Source organism: Bos mutus, chromosome 10, assembly GCF_027580195.1.
Source record: "Bos mutus isolate GX-2022 chromosome 10, NWIPB_WYAK_1.1, whole genome shotgun sequence".
Taxonomy (NCBI): domain Eukaryota; kingdom Metazoa; phylum Chordata; class Mammalia; order Artiodactyla; family Bovidae; genus Bos; species Bos mutus.
The window spans coordinates 65,398,187-65,418,360 of NC_091626.1; the positions used below are offsets into that span (position 1 = coordinate 65,398,187).

At 36.5% G+C, this 20,174-nt stretch overlaps 1 protein-coding gene across 4 annotated transcripts in view; it reads left to right on the forward strand.

The window, feature by feature from the left end:
* The first annotated feature begins 684 nt into the window (after positions 1–684).
* Positions 685–20,174, forward strand: part of NEMF (nuclear export mediator factor) — a 56,594-nt gene continuing 37,104 nt past the window's right edge. For all 4 annotated transcript variants that reach the window (XR_011465681.1, XM_070378113.1, XM_070378114.1 and 1 more), the window contains exons 1-8: positions 685–830; positions 1,952–2,020; positions 2,135–2,237; positions 5,404–5,529; positions 16,193–16,341; positions 17,665–17,732; positions 18,759–18,845; positions 20,055–20,128. Coding sequence is in view for 3 of the 4 variants with exons in the window: in XM_070378113.1 (XP_070234214.1) it covers positions 772–830; positions 1,952–2,020; positions 2,135–2,237; positions 5,404–5,529; positions 16,193–16,341; positions 17,665–17,732; positions 18,759–18,845; positions 20,055–20,128 (735 nt within the window). In the remaining variant the exon portion in view is untranslated. The remainder of the gene's footprint in view (positions 831–1,951; positions 2,021–2,134; positions 2,238–5,403; positions 5,530–16,192; positions 16,342–17,664; positions 17,733–18,758; positions 18,846–20,054; positions 20,129–20,174) is intronic.

A 20,174-nucleotide genomic window follows, 5' to 3' on the forward strand; every position in this document is an offset into this window, starting at 1 on the left:
CTTTTCACTTTCATGCATTGGAGAAGGAAATGGCAACCCACTCCAGTGTTCTTGCCTGGAGAATCCCGGGGACGGGGGAGCCTGGTGGGCTGCCGTCTATGGGGTCGCACAGAGTCGGACACGACTGAAGCGACTTAGCAGCAGGAGCAGCATTGTATATCGGGTACTATGCTGAGCCCAGGTTCTCCCAATACCTAGAATGGATAAGAATCTCACAGTAAAACGCAAAATGCTCTTCGGCGAGCAAGACTTATCAGAATAGGAACTTTTTTTTTTTAAGAGTTGGTTTGCCTTGATCATTGAGGGTAACTGTAGGGCGAATGAAATAGTCCACTGCGTTAAATTTCAACAGTGTACGCCCCAGGGAAAGTGGTAGTTCCTCAGGTACACAAAGCGGTACCTGGGGAAATCCTCCTAGTACGTTGCTCATAAATTGTTATGACCAGTAGGGGTCACTATGGGGGCTGGCTTGAATCCCGAGAGGCAAGGGAGCAAAGTAACCGGACTAGTTTGTAAGCTTTCCAGGAAGGAATGCAGTTTCAAGAGAATAATTTGTATCTATTTCGAATTGTTTTGGTACGACGAAAAGCTAATCGACGACGACTTGACTGCCAAACTCTTCACAAAATGTGACTCAAAGACGTTCGCTTCGAGGAGTATTGGATCTTCTGCGCGGCCGTAGATCCGCCTAGTGCGCCTGCGCATAAGAGTAGCGGCGTTGAGTCAGGCCGGCAGTGGAGGAAACTGCGGTAGAGAACCTCGAGGCTCGCCATGAAGACCCGCTTTAGCACCGTTGACCTCCGTGCGGTACTTGCGGAGCTGAATGCCAGGTACCGTACGTCGGGTGACCAAGCTTGTGCAGGGGGTGCAGGAGGCAGAGGCCATGGCCCTACCGTAGAAATAAGAAGGGCCTTGTGTTTTCCCTCCCCGGCCCCGCCCCCTCCCCCGGGTGCTGTTCTCCTATAGACCTGGCTAGGCCTGAGTGGGCGAGCGCGTGACATCTTTCCGTGGCCCTGAGGATACCGGGGGGACCCCGGCGGCCACGTGCGCCACCCCCCGGCTCTCGTGGGCTGCTGGTCTCGCCAGGTCTTGCGTCCCACTTTGGCAGGGCTCTCCGCTTGCCGGCCTGAGTCGCCCCGGTCTGGCAGGAAACGTTTACTCAAAGAAGTCAGGTGGACGCCAGGACACCAGAGTTAAGTCATTAGTTCCAGAGGTTTCCAGACCAGAGGCTTGGTTTGGTAGACTCTCCTCCTCACCCCAAAGAGTTTTAGCTGGAGGTAATAGATTCGGCCGGAGATCTGCATTCTAGTTCGGTTTTTATTAATATTTTATTAATATTATTTAGCTGTGTGAGCTTTGTCATATTTCTCAGGGCTTCGTTTACATTTTTTCTTCTGTAATTAGTTGAGTTAGATTTTACTGTATTTCCTAATACATGTATTGGATCACTTAAAAAAAACTCTTTAAAGCATTGTATGTTCCTGGAGCTGGTCTATCACTTTTTTAAAACAGTTACATTCGAGGTTTAGCCAGAAGGTTGCTGGCCTTCTGGCACTCCACTCCAGTACTCTTGCCTGGAAAATCCCATGGATGGAGGAGCCTGGTGGGCTGCAGTCCATGGGGTCGCTAAGAGTCGGGCACGACGGAACGACTTCACTTTCACTTTTCACTTTCCTGCTTTGGAGAAGGAAATGGCAACCCACTCCAGTATTCTTGCCTGGAGAATCCCAGGGACAGAGGAGCCTGGTGGGCTGCTATCTATGTGGTCGCACAGAGTCGGACACGACTGAAATGACTTAGCAGTAGCAGCAGCCTCTGCACTCTGGTTGACCCCCTGTCTTTAAAGATTCCCTCTTTGGCAGGCTGTGTTTCCGCTTACGCTTTAAATTGTGGGGAGTTTTATGTTTCAAATGGTAGTATGATTTATTACTTGTTTCTTTTCTTTTTGCAGCTTGCTAGGAATGAGAGTAAACAATGTTTACGATGTGGATAATAAAACGTATCTTATTCGTCTTCAAAAGTAAGAGCATTTTATAGGCTTGTTTTATCTTATGTAATTAATTTTTTTTTTTAAAGCAACCTACTGTTAGTGCTGGTAGGACCCTAAAGACATTTTGACTTTTTTCTTCTACAGACCAGACTTTAAAGCTACACTTTTACTCGAATCTGGCATACGAATTCACACAACAGAATTTGAGTGGCCTAAGAATATGATGCCGTCTAGTTTTGCCATGAAGGTAAACCTTATTATACTTGAAGCTTAATGTTAAGGCCCTGAGAGTGGTCACTAACAATTGAAGTTATAAACTGGTTTTTCTTCGTTGGTATAAATAAAACAGATAAATACAGAGTAGTTGAGACATACAGGATGAATAAAGGAGATGTTTATTAACTTCTTCCTTTTACCCATCACACCACTTTGTGTTCCAGATCTTTCCTTCCCAAAGTTACCATTCTAATTCAAGCTTTTATAGAGCTGGACATTATAGTCTTTTAACTCTGTGCTTCTCACTATCAAAAAAAATTTGTTTCAGACCAGCAGTGATCTTTCTACAGCATCATTTTGATTAGTTACCCCACCTTTTACAATTGTCTGATATCTGAGTCTGTATCCTGCACCCCAGCACTCTTGGCTTTCTGTGTTCTGCCCTCCTTCCCTAGCCTTGTCTTCCACGGTTCACTTTTCAGCTGCCAGTATGTATTTTGTTGGAATACTCAATGACATTAGTATGCTACCAGCCATATCTTTTTACTTTTCATTTCTCTCTGTTTTACTGTTAAAACTGAGATCCTGCATCTGTGAATGTATTACCCATTTGCTTATTGACATAACAGGTATACTGAGAGCTCGTGGTACAGAGGAAAGATGTTAGACTCAGATATACATAACTTTGAATTACTGATTTTGCTGCTTGAATACTTTTATAACTTGGAAATTTTACTTAACCTCTTGGGACTTGTTTCTTTAAATGTAAAATATAGATAATGCCTCTGTTACGGGGTTATTGGTGAGGATTGATTGAAGTTAAATGTAAAGCACCTAACACAATGCCTGACACATAGTAGGGCTCCATATGTATTAATTTCCTTCTTCCTCTCCTCCTCACTTTCCTTCAGAAATTTATTTGTTTTGGCATTGTGTTATTTCATTAGAGGCTTTACAGAGAAGATCCTTATCCCCAGCAACTTAGAATCTGTTTTGGATTACACGTTAGGTAAGTGTTTCCCAAATCGCAAGGCCTGTCACAAAATTATCAAATTCTTAAAAGTTTCATTTACTTAATAGTAACCCAAAATGTATCTTTTGGAAATTGTCCTTAATAATAATGACACTTTATATTTGTATAGCACTCTTCAAGGAATAATACTTCATTTGAGTTGTTTAGCAACTCAGTGGATATGAAGAACAAATATCATTTCAGTTTTACAGATGATATAACAGATAATAAGCTATATGCTTTTGGGATTGTGTAAGCATCCCCAAATAAGGCTATATCAATAGGAGATCAGACACTCAAAAAAAAAAACAAACAAAAAACTTTGATGAGTTAGGTATACATGTCAATCTAAATATGTATACAAATTCCCTCCAGTGGAGTAGACAACATTAAGCACTTTATAAATATCTACAGCTGTTACTGTTGTATGTCAGGCAGGATCATGTTTAGTATGTGGTAAATCAGTGACTTTTCCTGATTCTCACATTTGGGAATGCCAGATACAGCTTTGTGACACTGACAGAAGCTTGTTTTCACCAAGATGCTAGTAGAGAAAGAAAAAAGAGGTTTTACATATGTATTATATGTCTGCCTATACTCATGATAATTTTCCCTTTTTTACCATTCCATGGTGTGGACTTCTATTCCATTCAAAGATGCCTTTTATCTTCATTTTAACTTTATTTTTCTCATAAAAATATTACTGGGGAAATTGACTATGATTTTCACCTGGGGATTTAAAGATAGCCCTGAATGTAGGTCACTGTTTAAATCAAAATTAATGTAGGCCACTTCTAAATGAAAACTGTTAAATTTAGGAGGGGGAGATTATTTATTCTGTGAAGGTTGAAAAGTCTCATATCTGCCTCAATATAATGTGAGTATAAAATTCTGCCTGAATACATAAAATGAGAATTTTAGTCAGTTTGAACTGTAGCTCTGGAGAACTCTTCTTAGTTATGAAAGAATTGGCATTGATTTGAAGAATGACCCTGGATATTTCTTCTTCTTTTTTTCTTTTTTAAAGATGGTTTTAGATGAATTTATCTGTAAAATTTGTCTTGGAGTTGAGTCTTGAGGAAAAGAAAGCATCCTTTCTTTGTGGTCTTGACTAAGAGGTCTTTCAAATTAAAAAATGAGAAACAATTGTTAAAAATTTTTTAAGGAGCCACAGAGTAGTTTTGTTTTTGGTTGATGTCGTACATAAGATATTTATACTAAAGAGTAGTATGGGTTTCCCTCATAGCTCAGTTGGTAAAGAATCTGCCTGCATTGCAGGAGACTCAGGTTCAATTCCTGGGTTGGGAATATCCCCTGGAGAAGGAAATGGCAACCCACTCCAGTATTCTTGCCTGGAGAGTCCCACGGACAGAGGAGCCGGGGGGCTATAGTCCATGGGATCGCAAGAGTCGGACACGACTGAGTGACTTTCACTTCGAAGGGTAGTACGTGTAATATAAAACAGTAGGTATTTATCAAGTAAGTTGCCTTTGGGTTTAATATGTTCATTTTATTTTAATTGCTGATAAGAACAAGAACCTTATGACTAGGCATAGAAATGGGATTTGATAAAAGATAGGAGTTGCTGCATTTGGAGTTGAGCTAAGTTGTTCAAAAACTTGGAGATAGTACCAGAAAAATTCTGCTTGGGCTTTATTAATAAAGTTCGTGAGAATAGGTTATTAGTTGTAAGTTGGAGGACTGATTTACAGTATTTCAGTACGCTCATGGTTCAGAATTTGTATTTGAACTGAAAGATTAGTGGAAATCATTAATCTTGGACACAAACACACAAAAGGGAATTTGGGATATTTAAAAAAGTGGAGTAGAAAGAGGCTTTTAAAAAAGGTTACAGTTTTGTGTGTGGTCTTCAGGACAAGAACAGGAATTTATTTAGCAGTGTATAAAGCAAAAAAGTAAATTTCATTATCTGTTATTGTCTACTTAAAAATTGAATATGAAATACTGTTTCAGAGTTAGCAGTCAGAGTGGTCTGAAATAAAATGTATTTCTTCTGATTATCATTCTGTAAGTTTTGATTTTAAGACTATACTGTTTTATCTACTAGTCTTAAGATATTATTCCTAATGGAAATTAGAAGGAGAAACTTACTTATAAACCAATACCGAATGATTAGAAATTCACTTTTACTATTTAAATGCCTTTTTCTTCTCTTTCTTGCTAGTGCCGAAAACATTTGAAGAGTCGGAGATTAGTCAGTGCAAAGCAGCTTGGTGTGGATAGAATTGTAGATTTTCAGTTTGGAAGTGATGAAGCTGCTTATCACTTAATCATTGAGCTCTATGACAGGGTAAGTTAAATTTGGGGGTGGGGTGAGGAGAATTCACTGTATTGTCGATTATTCATGTAATAGTGCTATCAGACATGAGCAGGGAACATTTTTTTCTTGTGAAAGGCCATTGACACACTGGGATAATGTAGTGCAATGCAAGTAAAATGTAATCTTCCATTAATCTTCATTTTATCTGGAGGCCAGAATTTAGGCAGACCTTAGCCATTTAAACAGAAGCAGAAGATACTAAGAAGAGATGGCAAGAATACACAGAAGAACTATACAAAAAAGATCTTCACGACCCAGATATCACGATGGTGTGATCACTGGCCTAGAGCCAGATATCCTGGAATGTGAAGTCAAGTGGGCCTTAGAAAGCATCACTACGAACAAAGCTAGTGGAGGTGATGGAATTCCAGTGGAGCTATTCCAAATCCTGAAAGATGATGCTGTGAAAGTGCTGCACTCCATATGCCAGCAAATTTGGAAAACTCAGCAGTGGCCACAGGACTGGAAAAGGTCAGTTTTCATTGCAATCCCAAAGAAAGGCAATGCCAAAGAATGCTCAAACTACCGCACAATTGCACTCATCTCACACGCTAGTAAAGTAATGCTCAAAATTCTCCAAGCCAGGCTTCAGCAATATGTGAACCATGAACTTCCTGATGTTCAAGCTGGTTTTAGAAAAGGCAGAGGAACCAGAGATCAAATTGCCAACATCCGCTGGATCATGGAAAAAGCAAGACATCTATTTCTGCTTTATTGACTATGCCAAAGCCTTTGACTGTGTGGATCACAACAAACTGTGGAAAATTCTGAAAGAGATGGGAATACCAGACCACCTGATCTGCCTCTTGAGAAATCTGTATGCAGGTCAGGAAGCAACAGTTAGAACTGGACATGGAACAACAGACTGGTTCCAAACAGGAAAAGGAGTTCGTCGAGGCTGTATATTGTCACCCTGTTTATTTAACTTACATGCAGAGTAGTACATCATGAGAAACGCTGGACTGGAAGAAGCACAAGCTGGAATCAAGATTGCCGGGAGAAATATCAATAACCTCAGCTATGCAGATGACACCACCCTTGTGGCAGAAAGTGAAGAGGAACTAAAACAGCTCTTGATGAAAGTGAAGGTGGAGAGTGAAAAAGTTGGCTTAAAGCTCAACATTCAGAAAACGAAGATCATGGCGTCCGGTCCCATCACTTCATGGGAAATAGATGGGGAAACAGTGGAAACAGTGTCAGACTTTATTTTTCTGGGCTCTAAAATCACTGCAGATGGAGATTGCAGCCATGAAATTAAAAGACACTTACTCCTTGGAACGAAAGTTATGACCAACCTAGATAGCATATTCAAAAGCAGAGACATTACTTTGCCAACAAAGGTTCATCTAGTCAAGGCTATGGTTTTTCCTGTGGTCATGTATGGATGTGAGAGTTGGACTGTGAAGAAGGCTGAGCGCCATAGAGTTGATGCTTTTGAACTGTGGTGTTGGAGAAGACTCTTGAGAGTCCCTTGGACTGCAAGGAGATGCAACCAGTCCATTCTGAAGGAGATCAGCCCTGGGATTTCTTTGGAAGGAATGATGCTAAAGCTGAAACTCCAGTACTTTGGCCACCTCATGCGAAGAGTTGACTCACTGGGAAAGACTCTGATGCTGGGAGGGATTGGGGGCAGGAGGAGAAGGGGACGACAGAGGATGAGATGGCTGGATGGCATCACTGACTCGATGGACGTGAGTCTGGGTGAACTCCGGGAATTGGTGATGGACAGGGAGGCCTGGCGTGCTGCGATTCATGGGGTCGCAGAGAGTCGGACACGACTGAGCGACTGATCTGATCTGATCTAGCCATTTAAAATAGTATTTGAGGGACTTCCTTGGTGGTTTGTGATTAAGACTGTGCTTCCACTGGGAACTAAGATCCCATATGCCATGTGTGCAGCCAGAAAAACAAAAAATAATAGCATTTAAATGTGGTAGATGAAAATCTGAGAATTGAAGATATTATCTGGTACTTTAAATTTCAGAACTAATGTGATAGAGCCAGCAAATTGTCAAATAGTTTTGTCATAAACAGCATTTGAGACCTAGGGACATTGCCACATTTTCAGTGTCATCAGTTATAAAAGGAAGACTGCTGATGGCCTCACCATTCTTCTTGCCTCTTAATCCTTCTCTTAGTTACCTGTTCTATCTTGGAAATGTTTTTTCGTGAGCTGTCAACAGCAAAATACCATTTGCATGAAAAATTTAAGTATAAAAAGTGAGATCATAGAAGTGCTAGGTAAAAATATGGATTAAGATGGACGAATTTGGGATGAAAAAGGCTTTTAAGCTTAACAGTGAAAATAATAAATATTACTACTTAACCTACCAGTAAGACAGTTTAAAAACTGAGTAAAGCAGAAAACACCATGAGCTACATATGAAGTGAAAAACTGGGAAGAAGTGTTTTTAACTCACAGGATAAATAAAGTGTTCATTACCCTCAATATGTAGTTTTCACAAACCATTCAAGTGGAAAAAATGGGTAAAGTACTTGATTACACAATTCAGAAAAGAATAATACAAATGGCTTATGAAAGCATGAAAACATGTATAAATTCACGAATTACTGAAAGATGAAAATGAGATATTTTTCTTTCTCCTCTTATTCTTTTTTTTTTCGTCAGCATATAAATGATTGGAATGTTTGATGACAACCAATATTATCAAGAATGTACAGGGAGTTCCCTGGTGGCCTAGTGGTTAGGACTCTGAGCTTTCAGTGCCATGGCCCAGGTTTAATCCGTGGCCAGAAAAAAGACGAATTAAAAAGTTGTTCATGTTACTCTTTTTTTTTTTTTCTAAAAAGGAAAGGTTTCTAAAAAGGTTCTAAAGGGAGAGGATATATGTATACCTATGGCTGATTTATGTTCAGGTTTGACAGAAAACAACAAAATTCTGTAAAGCAATTATCCTTCAATTAAAAATTAGAAAAAAAAAAATAAATAAAAAATTCATCATCATTGTGTGTGGGGGAAAAAAAAAAAAAGAAAAAAAGAGGAGTGGTAGAAGTCGTCAATAAAAAAAAAAAAAAAAGTTGTTCAGGAACAAGGGCAGATTAGAACATTATTTTCGAGGATTATTTGACAGATTGTAACATGATTTTTAAAGTTTATGTGCCTAAACCTTTGACCCAGGAATTCCACTTCTAGGAATTTATTATAAGCGTTTGAGGCAAGTGCTTGGAAAGGACCATGTCAGGGATATTCTTATAGTGTTTATAATAGTTAAACTTGGAAAGAACCTGAATGTCTGTGTTGTTTGCTTTTTCTCCTTTTCTCTGTGATTATTATCTCCTGAATGGTCCCATTTATTTCTTGCATGAGTCATTTGGACTGGACTTAACTACAGCTCTTCGGTGGAAATTGGTCCCTATTTGTTCCTTATATGTGAGATAGAAGAGAATTTTTGTCTTCTTTCTAGACTCCAGGCAACTCCAGTATTCAAAGCTAAATTTCTTTGAATAAGAAATTAGTTAAATAATTAAGGGAGACCCAAATAATAGAATACTGTGTAATTTTTAAAAATAATATTGGGACTTTTTTTCTTATGAATGTTTTCACAAGATACTTTTAAGAATTTTCAGATTTTTGTTAGATAAATGTGCACTTAGTGAATCCTCACAAGTGAACTTACCTGTGTTAGTTATTGACCTGAATGTGGGACAGGGACAGCAAGACCAGCTGCTGATCCCTGCACTTTCTCTAACTGTCTGTGCACTTCTCTTTGCCAGTGATCCTTTCCTCTTCTGCCCCCTCCTCCCCTGCAGGCCCTCTTCTGCCCCCTCCTCCCCTGCAGGCAAGAGCAGCTACAGCTGTAGCCCTCCTGGAATTGATTTTTGTATGTGGTCTCAGGTAGTGGTCCATTTTTAAAAATTTGTATGGTAACTTTTTAAAAACTTTTGTTTTGAAATGATCATAGATTCATAGGAAGTTGCAAAGATAGAGAGGTCTGGTGTAACTTTCACCCAGTTTCCCTTAGTTGTACATCTTATATAATCATATTACAGTGTCAAAACCAGGAAATCAATATTGGTACATAGAGCCCTGTGCATTTTACCACGTTTGTAGATTAATGTAACCAACACTGCAATCAAGATACAGAAGTCTTCCATTACCACAGAGATCTTCCTTGGGATAACCCTTTGTAGTAACACCCACCTCACTCCCTCCCATCCCAGCACCCTGGCAACAATTAATTTGTTTCATCTTCATAATTTTGTCATTATAAATTGAATCTTTAACAAAGAAAGTGGCCTCAAAACCTTGGTTAAAAGGACATACCGGATACTCTTAAATAGGAGTTGATAAACTATATAACCTATAGCCTCTTTTTGTAAAGGCTGTGTTTAAGAATGGCTTTTACATTTTGAAAGAGCCCTTTAAAATGAAAGAAGAATATGCAACAGAAACCATATGTGGCCCACAAACCCTAAAATATTTATCATCTTGCCTTTTATGGGAAAAGTTTGCTTACCCCTGCTCTTAAATAATAGACTCATATGTCAGCTAATATTGGACAGATACCAGTCTGTATCAGGGATGCCAAGTTAGAATTTTTAAGACTCTTTTTAGTCTAGAAGCAGATGTTTTCATGAAAATAGAGTGTTAACCTATGATCTGGGACGACTAGAATTGATTATACAGGACTGAGTAAATTGGAGAGTAATTGGAGACTGAGTAAATCTGATTGTGATTATTTTTTTCAGAATATCGTTGATTTTATTTTTGTGATGGTTACATGATAAAGCTCTTTACCTTTCTCTGACCTATAATTTAGTAGACTATACTAGTGCAAATCTGAGTGATATATTCTTTAAATGGTAGTTTGCTCTCTTTGATCCCTTAGAATTTAGGTACAGTTGCCGTTTACTGAGATTGTTTTACTGCCCATTGACAATGTGTATATTTACATAGGTTCAGTAAGAATTTTTCCTTTTACCAGGTTACAATTAGGCAAATTTGAAGATAAATCTCATTTAATTAGATGTGAAAAGCTCACCATTAAGGAATAAACATAACACTTCATGAGTGGAGCCTGTGTCCACAAAGTCCTCCTGAGAACCTAACCTTGGACCTCTTGTGTGGCATATAGGAGCCTAGCCTGCAGTAAGTGAGGAAGGTCACTTCTTGTAGATCTGCATGACTTCAGGTAGAGAAGAATTTACTTGTATTTGTAGGTGTACCACAGATGAAGCCAGTGGTGTTTTGTTTTTTTTCTTTTTTGGCTTCTGTGGCTTTGAGTTAGAAGCAAATAGTAATTTTTAAGTTTCTGGAATAACAGAGGCTATTGAAAATAAAATTCCAAATTTCTTGTGAATTCTTCGGGCAGCAGTGATTATTATGACTTTGTAACTATTGATACCATGTGGCTCTAGATTTGCTTTCTATAGTACAAGGAGGTTTATGTAGTATATGTTGGTATTAACATTTCTTACTATACCTGTGTAAATCAGTCCAAGAAGCAGAGTAGCTTGTATATGTGTAATCAAGAATAATTTTAAATGTTGTGATTGTAAGAGGAGATTTAAAAATTATCCAAAATTTGAAGAGACAAAAAAGCATAAAATGTTGTTTGAATATCCTGCCAGGTGTTGTCTGGCCAGTACTCCTGGGGATTCTAGGGATGTATATCTTTGATTTGCTACCCTTTCTTAAAATTTTTATTAGTTTATTTTTTTCGCTATCCTGGGTCTTCGTTGCTGCACTTGGGCTTTCTCTGATTGGCAGCAAGTGGAGGCTACTCTCTAGCTGTGGCGCGTGGCTTCCCGTTGTAGTGGCTTCATTGGTTGTGGAGCGTGGGCTCCAGATGTGCAGGCTTCAGTAGCTGTGGTTTGTGGGTCCTAGAGCTCAGGCACAGTCGTTGTGGCACTCGGGCTTAGTTACCTGGCAGCATGTGGAATCTTTCTGGACAAGGGATCAAACCTGCTTTGGCAGGCAGATTCTCAACCTCTGGCCCACCAGAGAAGTCCCTGCTACTTTTGATTAGGCTTTTTTACAACTTGTTAAACGTGGGCTTTAACTTGTAGAAAACTGACAGTGCAAACAATTCTTGTCTGATGGCAATGAAAATTAATTTCATGTAATAAGATACTCAGATTATTCCTGTCAGGAGAAAAGATATCCCCGGAGGTTGCGGTTTTATTGCCCTCAGTTGGCAGTCTTACACAGCCACTCTTCTCAGCCATGCTAAGTACTTTACTAACTTCATTTCTTTTAGTGCCAGTTTTGTCATCTAGTTGTCTCATTAATTAGTTAAATAACTTTTGGCAGTTACTAAAATTGTATTTTGTCTTCTGGTGACCACTGTTTCTGTTGTTTTCTGTTTTTGTCTTTGGTTTTCAGTGGTTTTGCTATGATGTGCATAGTTGATTTTCCTTTGTACCTTCTGGGGTTCATAGTGCTTTTCTAGAACCTGTGATTTGGTGTTTTTCATCAGTTTGGGAAAGTTCAGTCATATTTTCTTTTGACCTGTCTTCCAATTCACTAATATTATTGCTCTCAGACAAGAATCATTTGGAATTGTTGTGTTACCTGATTCCTCTGATGTCTGTTTTTATAGTCTGTTGTTGTTTTGATTTTAATACATTGTCTTTTCTCCTCACATGCCTGATTATTTTATTGTGTTCATGCATTGAATAGGAAAAGTAATAGATATGCTATGATACCTGAATGATTTTACCCTCCTTTAGAAAGGGTACTTGTTTTTGACAGGTAGCTAAGGACACAGATAATCCAATCAAGAATTGAATTGATTAGGAGTTGGGCCTGGGAAAGCTGGATAATTTCCAATTCACTCCTTCTTCTGGGATGCAGCCTTTCAGGGTCACTATTCATATCTGAACTTATAAGGGATAACCCCCCCTAGCTCCCACACCTTTAACTTGGACCCTGAACTCAAATTTTTATTCTCCTTAGTTGTCCTGTGACTCTATCGAAATTCATGCTCGGCTTGCCAGCCTGTCAGCTGCTTCTTAACTATTAAATAAATGATCCTAAAGTAGCTCCAAGTATGGTGCTCACCTTTCTGAGTTTTCCTCTCCTACATTTTTATCCTGTAAATGTTTACTACCTACCTTGTTTGCATTTTTTGTTTCCGAAAAGACTTGCTTTGTGTATTTTGTCCAGTTTTTCTCAATAGTTAGAATTATCTAGACTACCATAATATAATTATCTAATCTACCATTTAAATTTAAAATATTTATACAATTAGTACATGAATACATACTCAGTATATACAGAAGTTCATAGAATTAAAATTGAAGGTCTTTCTTATCACTCTTGGCCCAACCAGTTCCTCATCCCAGAGTAACCACTATGTTTGATGTCCTATTTATGATCACTTCCCTTCCTCCCCTTCCAATTAAAAAGGAGAAGGGTTTTTTTTTTTCATTGAGAGGAAAAATCTCTAGAATTTAAATAACTACAGAGTGCCTTAGGTTTAACTCAATATGAAGTATAAGCTTATATATCAGACATGGCCTTTTTCTTTTTTTTCCTTTTTTCAGTTTAACTTAACACTTAACAATGCAAAACTTTTCCATAGAATAAATCTTTTTTATCATTTAAAGATCTAAAGAATTTTTCAATTTTATAATAATTTTAGATTTGTAGAAAATTTGCAAAGATAATAAAGAAAACTCCTGTATACCCCTCACTTAGTTTCTCTTAATGTTAACATCTTACATAACCGTGGTACATTTGTCAAAACTTAGAAATTCACATTGGTATATTACTGCTAATTAAACCATAGGTTTTATTTAGGTTTCGCCAGTTTTTCTACTCATGTTCTTTCTTTTGTTCCAGGATTCAGTCCACGATACCCCCTTGCATTTAGGGCCTTTTCTGTTTTGAAGTCTCTGCACAATTGACATGTATGCTGTCTAGATTCCAGAGACCCAGTTAGTGATAAGTTTAGAATAGGTATTCAAGATTTATATATGAGAGTAAGTGCTTGGGAATTTTCACTGTGTTATCTAAGAGAAATATGTTGGTTGATTCTTAGAGTAGATTTTGAAGATTGCGCTCTTGTCTCTTTATAGCAGGATCTGAACGTCTAGTCTTCATGTCTGGAATTTTGATGTATGGTTTATTTAAAATTGATCAGTGTAAAGAGACTATTGCCACTCAAACTCTCAAAGTCAGTTTATTAATTTGTGATATGAAGGTTCCAGTAGGAAAGACTCTGGAGAAAATAAGATTAGAAAGTAGATTTTTTAAGTACATCAGAATCAAGTGCAGTGTTTACCCAAATAAGTTCCTTGACACCACTTCTGTAAGATAATAGCTTAGAAAAATGGGTCCCCAATAAGGTAAAGAAAAATTTTTTAACTCTAGGACTTACCACTGCCTTTAATATGATAGTATGATGTGTATGTGCCCTAGGGAAGGGTATGTTACACAGAATTTCCAAAACTTACCACATCACATAATTTTTTTTTTTTTTTTAATGGGAAGTAGTGGGAGCCATCTTAACAGAAAACTTTTGGGAAACCTTGGTTTAAAGAAAGCCCTTTTGGGGAAGTAACTACCTTACTTGAATCTTCCAGATGCTCTTGATAACTGAACAGTTTGATTCAGCAAACATTTATTGAGGACTTTCTACATGCCAGGCCCTATGGCTAAGTCTGTTTTTCAGGTCACATCTTTATGAATTAATTAGACACTATATGGACTTCTGTCCAAGTCTCCTACTTTCCTTCTGCAGTTAACATTTCTGTTCTTTAAGTTAAATAAATATTTAAATTTATAAATGCATGGTTTCTTTGAAGTTAGAACCTTTAGCAGTAGGTCCTACTCTTTCAACACCAGAAACTTCAGATTAGCATACATCATTTTACTGAGCTGTATTTTATTGTGCTTCTCATATGCTGAATTTTTTTCTTTTTTTCTTTTTTTTACAAATTGAAGGTTTGTGGCAGCCCTGCATCAAGTAACTTTTTGATTGATGTGCCATTTTTCAACAGCCTTTGCTCACTTTGTATCTCTTTCATTTTGTTAATTCTCAAAATATTTCAGACTTTTTCATTACTATTTTTATACTAATCTGTGGTCAGTGATCTTTAATGTTACTACAAAACAGCTTGGTGAAAGCTCAGATGATGGTTCGGAGTTCTTAGCAATAAAGTATTTTTAAGTTAAGATATGTACATTGTTTTTACAGTGTATTATTTATACACTGTTATATGTTTTGTTATATATTATATATCACATTATTACACAGTATAGTGTAAACATTACTTTTATATGCACCGAGAAATCAAAAAATTAATGTGACTTGCTCTATTGCAATATTTGCTTTATTTCAGTGGTCTGAAACCAAACCTATAATACCTTCAAGGTATACCTGTGTATCTGTGATCAAGGTGAATCATGGCCCCATCTAGTGAAATTGATGTTATTCCTCATCAGGTTGAGACTGTTCCCACCATCTTTGATGACACCTTCTGAGTACTTGCTAAGGCGTTTGTGACTGCTTCATGAATGCTTTTTTGTATTTTAATTACACAACAACCTGTAGCTTCACTATCTATAAATAAATTTGGAAGGGTGTATTCTTTGGGCAGTTTATTTTCATTAGGCTTCTCCCCTCTTTTTTATAAAACAGATTATGTTAAATTCTAAAAAGATTTTTAAAATCCTCACTTTTTAATGGAAAAAAAAAAAAAGTTGAAGTGTTAAGTCACTCAGTCATGTCCAATTCTTTGCAACCCCATTGACTGTAGCCCACCAGGCTCCTCTGTCCATGGGATTTCCCAGGCAAGAATACTGGAGTGAGTTGCCGTTCCCTTTTCCAGTGGATCTTCCCAACCCAGGGATCGAACCTGGGCTTCCCCATTGCAGGCAGATTCTTTACTGTCTGAGCAAATAAGTATTTTAATTTTTCCCTGTATTTGCCTTCTGCTTGCCAGGATACAGGATTTTTTGTCTTCCAATTTTTTTTCTTAATATAAAACATTTTTCTACTTTTTAAACATAGTCTTAACAGGTTTTAAATATCTTGTCATATTGATATATTTTATTTAACACTTTCCCCAATTTTTACATTTAGGCTGTTTCCAGTTTTTTTTTCTGTTTTAAATAAGCTGCAATTTAAGCATGTAGCTTTTGGTTTTATTGAGTTACTACATTAGGCCACATAAATAACCAATTGTGGAATTCCTTGGTCAGAGGGTATTATGACCTTTATTGATTTTGCCACATAACTACTATTAAAAGACAAATTGCAAGTGAAAATATAAATAAATAGCTTTGTGTTTGGCTTCTGAAATATATGTGGTTTTTCTTAATAAGTCACAGTGTGTGTAGATTTGCCTCAACCAGGTGCAGATTAAGTTCAACTGGTGGTCATCAGGGTGTTAATTGATTACTTTAATAGTGCCCTCTGCAGAACCATCAGACAGAGTTTAAAGTTGTTCCAGATCCCTTCATTGTGTTTAGATTTATTTATTTCACAGTCTGTGCTGGGTCAGTGTAAGGAGCGTTGTTGAGATGTGACTCAAATGCTTTTTGTTTGTAACTTCCTTTCTGTAGCCTTCATTGGGGTTTTAAGAGACATTTCCTTTCTCAATTTTTAAGAAAATTTAAGAATGACTTAGGAAAAACATTAAATTATATTTTATTCTATTACAGGGGAACATTGTTCTTACAGATTATGAGTACCTAATTTTAAATATCCTAAGATTTCGAACTGATGAGTCTGATGATGTTAAATTTGCTGTTCGTGAACGCTATCCAATTGATCATGCTAGAGCTGCCGAACCGTTGCTTACCTTGGAAAGGTAACAGGTTTTGTTTATTAACTCATTTCATACTGTATTAGATAGTAAAATAGATTATACGTCAGGATATGAAAGAACTGTCACATAAGGAAATAATGTGTTTACTTGCATAAAATAAATTTGGACTGCTTGAATTATACAAATGTGCACTTGAATGTAAGCAGTTAAGCCTTATTTGGGAGTAGCAAGTGTATAAGTTTGTTGTTATGTCAGATGTTTATAATTTCTTGTTTATAAGTTTGTTACAAACTTATAAGTTTATAAGTTTGTTGTTACGTCAGATTTTATAATTTCTTGATGAAGTGAGGGGACTTATTAGCTATTCTTTAAGAAGACAATGGTTATCTTGGCAGAGTGCGAAAGGAGATAGAAATTCTGGTTTAGCTAAAAGAAATAGGAATATGGTGAGATAACGTTCTGACTGTAGCTGTAATCTTCTGACTGGAAGACTTTGCTGACTAAGAGGCTACAACAGTGGTTTTCAAAGTTTAGCGTGCATCAGGATCAACTAGAGGGCTTGGTAAAATACAGACTCCATGCACCACTCCCCCTCTGTTTTTTGATTAAGTAGTTCTGGTGTAGGTCCTGGGAATTTACATTTCTAAGAAGTTTGTAGATGAAGTTGATGCTGATTAGGGGGTTGTAATGGCCCACAGGCATCCTTGAGTTCTTTCTAAATGCTTAATTAGGTAAAGCCATTTCAGGTGTTAAGGTATATTACCAGGGAGGGATAAATTGGGAGATTGGAATTGACATGTACACACTACTGTGTACAAAATAGATAACTAACAACATGCAGAAAGCACAGGGCATTCTACTCTACTGTGTAGTGATCTATATGGGAAAAGAATCTAAGAGAAAGAGTATCCACTGTGTAGGTATAACTGATTCACTTTACTGTACACCTGAAACTAACATTTTAAATCAACTATACTTCAATACAATTTTTTTAAAAAGATGGTAACACCAATCTCCACAAACTACGTTTAACTGTTGCATAAAAATGTGTCTTTTCATGTCATATGAGCACACTGATGACAAGCAGTATGACTTAGTTGAAAAAGTATTGCGTTTCTTTGGAAAACTTGGTTTCGAGTCCCAGCCTGCTGATCAGGAACCTAGTAACCTTAGATAAATTACTTTTATGACTCCACCCCCCCACCCCCACCTTTTTGTTTTTAACCTATAGAGTAAACTAAGTCTTCTTATATTTTAGGATATTTTGAAGATCGGGTAAATAGATGCATGTCAAAGTATTGTGAAGATTTCTGTAAGATCTGTTAAATATAAGATAATAAGGGGTGTGTTAATTTTGTTTCACAGGTTGACTGAAATACTAGCCGGTGCACCCAAGGGTGAACTATTGAAGAGAGTTCTTAACCCATTACTTCGTGAGTAATCCTACATAGAGCAACAAAGTATTTGTAAAATAATAATGGTTTTCAGGAATATATTTAACACATTCAGATCTAGTTCTAGTAGAAATTTAAATCTAGTAGAAAATTAGAACAACTTGATAAGTGTAGAAAGGAGTTTAAAATGATCTTTAGAGTAAATAGAGGTTTATTTTCAAAGAAAGAGAAATTTATGGTACTGTATGAACTTTGACCGTTACCTTTTAGGTCTTATTTAACAGCAATATAGTTATATAAACTAATAGTATGTTATCTAGTACTTGATTGCTAGCTGTAGTTTTCTAAGAAATCAGTTGGTATTTTTCAGTGTCATAAGCTTTTTGGTTTAATAACCCAATTAGCTTGGTTGGGTTTTCTTTGTTTTTGCTCTTTGATTTTTATTGGTGAGTCTCAGAGGATTCCAGGATCTGCCTGGTACTGTTGATAACCAGCATAAAGATTTTCCAATAAACTTTTATACTTGAGAAAAAAGTCATCACTTATCCCTGTATTAAGGAATCTGAAAAGGACATATGAGAAGACAGGTACCATTGATTACTAAAGGAGTTACTCTTCCTCTCCTGTGAAATTAGAATGCATTAAGAAGTTATCTTTAAAACTTTCCATTAGTTAGTATAACATGTGAAATTTGTAGGTTTGGATTTTTCAATAGAAAAATTTTTATTCTGTTTCTATTCTGTTAATGTGGTATATTACATTAACCAGTTTTTGGATGCTAAACCAACCTTGCATCCCTGGTTTATAATCCTTTTATATGTGGCTAAATTACATTAAATTCTTGTAACTTTTACACCGACTTCCACAGGTTTATTGTCTCAAATTTTTATAAGTAATTTCTAGTAACTCATTTCTGATAACATTTCAAAATAAGTAAACTAATTGTTATTTTTACTGGTTACTGCTATTGAGTAGATGACTTATATTGGGATATACATTAGTATTATATTTTGAATGTGAAATTTTATAGGAAAATACTACAAGTAATATCCTTTGCTTTTATAGCGTATGGGCCAGCTCTCATTGAGCACTGTCTCATAGAAAATGGATTCCCTGCCAATGTCAAAGTGGATGAAAAATTTGAAAGTAAAGGTATATGTGCATGTTACAAGTTTTGCACATTTTTATTTATTTCATTTTTTTAAACCTATGAAAATTATTTCTGGGAAAGGTAATCAGTGAATGCATAGTTTTAAACTTAAAAAGAATTTGACCTATGAGTATTCTGTCCATATGATATTCCTGACTTTGTACTCTGTGACATTTTATCCCTAGTAACATGCAGTTTAATCTTTTGATCTACCCTATTAACTTTCAATTATGAAATATTCTCCCTCCCTCCCCCTAAATTTTAGAAGGGGTTACTGCACTTGAGACAATCTCTGGAGGCTTGAAGGAGTTGAATTATTCACCTTCAGACTCAGCACCTGAGGTGTTTCTAGAAGTAGCATTATTTATGCATTTTAACTCTGTAAATGCTGTGCTGTGACTACATAATGAATTAGCTTTTGTAACTACTTAAATTCACTTTCTAGATTAATTAAACTTAAATTAACTTCCAGATTAGGATAATAAAAAATTATAGGAAATATAAGGAAAATGGAAGATTTGGTCTTTGACAAATTTTTATCTGCAGATTATCATGTAAAATGTAAAAAAATCATTTTTGCTATTTATGTTTTGGGATTATATATTATTTCTTAAGGTTTAGGGATCATTTTTATGCTGTCAAATTTTTTTGTGAGTTTAAAAATACAAACTGAATGTTTGAAATGAATGATTTAGTTTCTGAAATATATGAATTCAGTGCAGTCCAGTTCAAAATGCTAACAGGTGGTATTGCTAATTTTGGTATTACACTTCCTTTTTAAAATCTATATGTGCAATAAAAAGCATATAAAAATGTTCAGGAAAACTCTGGAAAATAATAGTTATTATGATAGAGAATAATCTTTTCATAGATTAAAATGCATTATGAAACTGTAGTAATTAAGTTTTGGGAGAAGGAATACACAGCATAAAGAATTCAGAAACAAGCCCAAATATATGTGAGACTTTAGCATATGAACAGAAGTACCTTTCAGATCATGTGGGGAAAGATGGATTCAATAAAAGCTGTTGGGACAACAACTGACCAAGATATATTCTTATTTAATACATTGATTATAAGCATGAAATAACTAATTTTCTTAAATAACTTTATTATTTCATAAGCACTTTGTATTTTCTGCATAGATGTTTAGTAATAGCTAATGGACAGTTGATTGGTACTCATTCTTTCCTTTCTTATTTCCCTATTAGATGTTGAAAAGGTTCTTGTTTGTCTACAGAAAGCAGAAGAGTATATGAAAACAACATCCAGCTTCAATGGAAAGGTGCCACATAATACTTGCTATATATTGTTGAGGCTTAGATATTAGA